Source organism: Carex rostrata, chromosome 7, assembly GCF_964058835.1.
Source record: "Carex rostrata chromosome 7, lpCarRost1.2, whole genome shotgun sequence".
Classification (NCBI taxonomy): domain Eukaryota; kingdom Viridiplantae; phylum Streptophyta; class Magnoliopsida; order Poales; family Cyperaceae; genus Carex; species Carex rostrata.
In genome coordinates this window covers 6,470,158-6,476,832 of record NC_135924.1, presented here as the reverse complement: position 1 = coordinate 6,476,832, position 6,675 = coordinate 6,470,158, and the positions used below count along the sequence as shown (strand labels likewise).

The 6,675-nt window shown below is 33.1% G+C and overlaps 1 protein-coding gene and 1 pseudogene across 1 annotated transcript; one reads left to right on the top strand and one right to left on the bottom strand.

Moving 5' to 3' along the window:
- Positions 1-1,416: 1,416 nt before the first annotated feature.
- On the top strand, positions 1,417-1,537 carry LOC144557657 (5S ribosomal RNA; annotated as a pseudogene).
- A 2,942-nt stretch (positions 1,538-4,479) lies between these two features.
- LOC144557104 (uncharacterized) lies at positions 4,480-6,193 on the bottom strand. Its single transcript, XM_078305640.1, has 2 exons — positions 5,370-6,193; positions 4,480-4,825 (listed from the first exon to the last, which is right to left on the bottom strand). Exons 1-2 carry the CDS (start codon positions 6,191-6,193, stop codon positions 4,822-4,824), a joined length of 828 nt encoding a protein of 275 aa, XP_078161766.1. The 3' UTR covers positions 4,480-4,821.
- Positions 6,194-6,675: the final 482 nt, after the last annotated feature.

Genomic DNA, 6,675 nt, shown 5'->3' with positions numbered 1-6,675 from the left:
TAAAATGTACTCATTTAATTATTGATCATGATAACTAATATATATATATATTGATTGTGAGATTACTTTATAATTTTCTCGTATGTTGCAAACAAATGTGAGAATTTTAATTATATATGATCATGACATGAGGTGATAAAAAATAATTGAGATAAACTATGCTTAATCTATCCTTATGTCTTAAATTACTTTGATTATATTAGAATGCATGATTTCGACATTCTATTGAAAATATTATTGTTGTCAGCTCATATATTTTATCCTAAAGTATGTGTGATTAATTTTATGTCACATGATACTACAAAATTAATGATATGTTTTTAGAAACCCTTTTTTTTCTAATTATTATTATTTGGTGAATCCTATTTTGCAAGTTTCTTTGACAAATAAGAAAAAAAAAATTACTTGCATGCTCGAGCAATAAGTAATAATTCATTGACATGACAATGTTAATGATGGACTAAAAATTAAAGTCCTTGTATATAGGACGAAAGTCCTAGAGTCATCGAGGGGGATGGAATTTAGCCTAATGGGCCAATCTGGTGTGGGAACCCAACCTCTGTGATGGGCGATCCCCTGAAGGGGGTTCAATGGGTAAGAACAAGCAGATGGGTTGGCCAAGGAGCACAAGAATATTTAGATATGGAACTTCTGTTCCAAACCCATCCCTATGGTGATCAGTGCTCCTGTGTAGTGTAATAAGATGAGTGTCCCAAGTCGATAATTCGCGAGATGTGACTCTACACACATCCCAGAGGGAACTCTTCTATATGAGAATGACCGTATATAAAAGGCCGCGGCTACTGAGTTTAGGCAACCCGTAGAATATTCTCATGAAAAAATCAAGTTAATGTGCATGGCCTCAAACGCACAACCCGCGATGTAGTTTTCTGTACTGTGTGTATAATAATGTAAGTTCCGATCAAAGGAATCGTTGTTCAAGACCTGGTTCACTCCGATCTCCTCGGACTGAAATTATTGACACTAAGCGAAATCAAAACATTTTGCCCAATGCACAGTATAAACAATGGTAGCAGAAATATTTATATATATGTTTTTTTTTGTTAAATTAAATTTTGAATTTTGTGGGGGATTGTTAGAAATTTATTTTAAAACTCAAAATTTAAATAATATTTATTTTAATATTAACGGTTTTTAACTTTATGAATTATAGAGCTATTTATGAGTAAGTTATTTTGATCTAATTTATGCATAGAAGTTCATTATTTACCACCACAGAAAATCGAATTTCATGTTGATATGAGCTTTCCTATGCAATTTATTGTATTTGTCCGTTTAAGATTTAATTAATTGCATTTTTCTATTGAGTTGCAATTTCATAATTTATTGTATTTTATTCTAAGTGCGTGTGGGTGACCTCCTGGGAAGTCCCTGTGTTGCATTCCTTTTAAAAAAGGATGCGATCATACCAGCACTAAAGCACCGGATCCCATCGGAACTCCGCAGTTAAGCGTGCTTGGGCAGGAGTAGTACTAGGATGGGTGACCTCCAATACCGGCGTAACTTGGGGCAAGCTTAACCGATTATTCCTGCGCTTAGGACGGGAAGTTGCCTTAGATTGTTGGAAAAATATGAACTAACCAACTAATTTTAAATCTGAATTTTGATCATTAAATAAATAACAATTATATTAAAAAATATAATCAAGAATATAATTAAAACTTTATTACCCGGAGCTGCAAAATGCGGACCTAAGGCAACTTCCCGTCCTAAGCGCAGGAATAATCGGTTAAGCTTGCCCCAAGTTACGCCGGTATTCCTCTACCTTCAGGCGCAACCGTGGTAGAGGTTGATGTACCTTCTTTCAACAATGATAGCAAAATAATATGTTTTCTATAAAGAAAATATTTATTTGTGAGAGAATAGAAATTGAATTTATGAATTACAGAGCTAATAGGAAGAGCAAGAGAATGTGAATTGTTGAATGGATTATTGGATTATAGGATAATCTACTCTTCTAATGTCATGCGTTATTTATAAGCAAATAACATAGACACCAATGAATTTGTGCATTCATTATCATTAAAATAATATTCATAGTCATATTACCGTTTGCAACTCAATAGAAAAATGCAATTAATTAAATCTTAAACGGACAAATACAATTAATTGCATATCAAAGCTCATATCAACATGAAATTCGATTTTCTGTGGTGGTAAATAATGAACTTCTATGCATAAATTAGATCAAAATAACTTACTCATAAATAGCTCTATAATTCATAAAGTTAAAAACCGTTAATATTAAAATAAATATTATTTAAATTTTGAGTTTTAAAATAAATTTCTAACAAGAGATTTTGGCAGTGACTTAATCAAGTGAAGGTTGTGACTTTGGACTAATTACATATCTCCTTGCAATTCTCAAATCAAACCTTAACGGGAAGACTTAATAAGTAGTGTGACTGAACCGCGAAAGCACCAATCACTGTGATAGAATTAGAAAACCAACTCAATCAAACCAAAGTAAGAATCAAAGCGAATTGAAGTAACAATGGTGTGTCGAAACTCTAAGAATTAACATCTCCTTCTAATTACTCTATTTTATCTTTTGATTCAGAAATACAGTGCATCTCTGATTCACCAACAACTCTCAAGATCTGATTTTGTCTAGCCTTTCAACAAATCATGATTTAATTGCTCAAGACGGATAACTTTATTCCCTGTGGGTCGACACTCGATTATACTACTCGATAAGATCATACGCTTATAATCTGATCAGAAATACAAATAGATTTATAAATTTAAAAGCACGTAACACATTTACGCCTATCACTCCTTCAGCTATTACCAGAATAGAACGGTTGAGATTCTGAGCGAGCTGTTGGTGTGTCTCATCCATGTGTAGATAGGTACATCCTTGAGTAATTTGCTGTTCACACAGAGGGAAAGAATTGCTCAATTAATTTGGAGATACCGTCAGTTTTACAGTAAATATTAGGTAGTAAGGAAAAACGGTATAAAGTAAGAAGGAATAAAAATGGGGTTTAAAATTTGGAGAAGTGGGTAAAAAAAAGAGCATTAAATGAGAAACCAAGTGAGTTTGGTAGAGTTACTGTTGAGTGATTAACGGGTTTGTGTGAGTTAATGGTAGGAGATGAGTCAAAGTAGGTGTCGCAGAGAGTAGTTTTGGGAGTTCATGAGGTAGCTCGCTAAGTCTTGTCGGAGAAGACTAGACGCCAGGGAAAGCTAGGGAGAGCGCCATCTAACCTTTTGTCTAATACTTAAGCCACCACAATTTCAACATATTATATTACTGTACAGAAGTAAATCATATGTAAAAAAAAAATGTTTAATAAACAATCAACTTCAAATAACTAAAACAAATATTACCTCACAGAAATCCATATAAAGAAAAAAAATGTTTTCATAAAATATAAACTTCAAATAACTAAAACAAAATTAGACAATACCTCACAGTAAACCATATATCAAGAAAATAAATGTTTAAAGAAAAATAAATTTCCAATAATTGAAACAATTAACAAGCATTACCTCACAATAAACCATATACCAAGAAAAAAATGTTTAATGAAAAATAAACTTCCGTAACAAACATTACCTCAAAGTAATTAAACCATATATAGAGAAAAAAATGTTTAATAAAAAATAAAATTCAAATAACTCGGTATCATTTCAACCTATATAACACCAACTCTAAAACCTATTAAATCGACTTCAAACGGTGAATCCAAACCGTTCAAACCGATCTACTTCATTAGTTGTGCGTTTACATGAAAAATTTATTTCTGTTTGAATTTATTTAGTATTAAGTCAAGCGGTCAAATGTGTAAGTTTTTAAGTTAATTTTAATACATTAATTTTTCAATATTTTTACCGCTTGATTTGATACTAAAATAACTTGAAAATATATAAAAAAAAAAATTGTATGTAAACGCATCACTCATAATGTAAATCGGTTTGAACGGTTTGGATTAGTCGTTCGAAGTCAATTTAATAGGTTTTAGAGTTAGTGTTATATAGGCTGAAATGACACTGATGTTATACTAACCAAACTCACTAAAACAAGTATTAACTCACATAAACCACTAACGTTTAAGACGAGAGATATTTTGGTGATGGCACCACCACAAGAACAGCTGAGTTTTCGCGAGGATAACAATAATGAATTCGCGAGAGTCTTCAAATAGCCTCGCGATAAGAGTAACCTCGCAATAGGCTTTGAAATATCCTCGCGATAAGGTTAAAATAGCCTCGCGAATACTATGTGCGACCAGCGATCTATGTTGGCATTGTTATGTCATTCATGTCCGTGCGTATGTCCACGGGAATAAGCAATGCATCCTTCATGTCCGTGTGTATGTCCACGGGAATAAGATGGCTAGCTGTAGATCTTATTTTTCACTTTACCCAATTAAAAATATTGCTAATTAAACTGAAATCTAACAAATTAATTACCACAGTTTCTTGAAAAATAATATATTACAAACTAAAATTTTAATGATTGATAAATAGTTAAATATAAATGAAATAACTTATAATGAATAATTCCAAGCTTAATTAATTCAAGCATAAATATTAATTGAGTTCTACAATTGCATAGCAATTAGTGTCACAAATTGTACCAGATACAATCACATTATGCTTAATGTATTTTAACAAGCACAAATATAGATTTAAGCAAAATATGGAATTAAAGGAGTAGCTAGAAATTAAAAAAAAACTGGGAAGGAATTAAGTCCATAATTAAGCTATATGTTTGCCGAAATGAAAATACAATACTAGTATGACAATATTCATTTGCGCTCGATGTCCAGATGTTTGTAAACTTCATTGTCATCACCTATAGGATCAGATTATAACAAAAATGATATATTAGCATTTAATTTTGGTTTCGCGTAGTATGCCACGAAGTATATAATGCAAGAAAATAGGTCTTTATGGTCTTTTTTGAGTGTCCAACATATAGCCTACTGTTAGGACTTTCTAGACACAGGAACCCCTAGCAAGTAATGAATCATTTACCTTTACGCTTGCTCATTCAACCTGAAACCCTTAATTTGATATAAAACATTTCTGCTTCTACCAATTTTTTCTGGTAATAGAATAGGGCAGCTTGCTTCTGGTATCGACACTCGAGATCCCTTACTAACTACTAAGATCCAAACCAGTAGACCAATACTTTTATGATCAATACTATGATTTTTAGTCAACTAGTACATATACAGATCCTAATAAGTGCTAAATGTATCAATCTCAGCTACACATTTGTATCGATAAAAAGAAATGTTATTTAGTGAGAATTATTGCACTTGAAATTAATAAAGTCAAATCGAATTATCATATGTAATTAAATGATGCTAAAATTAAATGATGAATACACATACCATCTGTATGGTTCATCAGCTTCCTCTAATTGATCGGTTCCTTCATCATTATTAAGTTCATTTTCTATTTCGATTTCAGACCCGGTCTCATCATCTCTTACTGTGGACTGAACACATGAGGTTAATTTCGCGAGTTCTCCCTGGTCCACTGCTTCTAGAATGCCTTGATCTACCAAAACAGTATGTATATCTAACTCCTCTTCACCCGTAACCTCATAATCACAACCCGGCCACTGTTCCTGAAAAATGTCGAGGTCTGAGTCAATTCTAACCGTTTGATGATCCCAGTTTGGTTTGCGTCCTGTCTTTATCGCCACCATCCACTCACTTAGATCATCTAATGCATATTTTAGGTAGATGACTTGAATTGCTTGAGCTGCTAACACAAAGGGATCAGGTAGTTCTCTAAGACCCGTGTATTTGACCTCAACAAAGCCATGCTTCTTGTCCACCCTTAATCCACTTATTGGATCAAACCAATAACATTTAAAGAGCACAATCTTGTCGAATCCTTCGTAAACTAGCTCAACTATATCTTTTATAACTCCGTAGTACTCTCTATCCTCTGCAACGATGCATACCCCGCTGCCACGAGTTGCTTTGCGCAAGGCGTATTCATGTGTGTAAAATCTTATGTCATTGATGTTGTATGCCTTGTAAGAGGTGTTATCTCTAGATTTTGGTCCGAAACACAAGTTTTTGATATGTATGTCACAATTCGGATCATACTGTGTTTTGTAACGAATCCAAGGGCAGACATCTTTAACACGAATTTTCTGCAATGATGCTTTATCTAAAGTTCGGTCAATTACATGTGATGACATTGATAACATAGAGTTTCGTGATGAGAAATCCTCCAATGTTTTGGTAATTTCTTTTAAATTTAAGATTCATTTGAAACTATCAAAGAAAGTAAATATTGCATAGGGTTTGATAACCATTATGTCGTAATTATCCTTTTCCAACTTTAAATACATAAAAACTATCTCGGGCTACGAAATAATCCGGAATATGTTAGTGTACCCGATGACCTTCTATTTCAACAAGTCAGCGGAACAACCTCTCATCATAAACCTTATGGATTAGGCAACACATCTATGAAGCAAACAAAGTCAACACTTCGTAGTAGATCAACCATATATGTTGAGCCAGATAGTTCTAGCAATACTAGAGATACGGAAAAAATGTACAGCAGCGAAGAGGTTGATGAAATTGTTAGAGTTGCTACTTTGGCTTCTAACATGGACATCGAAAAGAAGTTGGCTAGCATGAATAAAGAGATCATGGATAGAGTAGCAACCGAGAT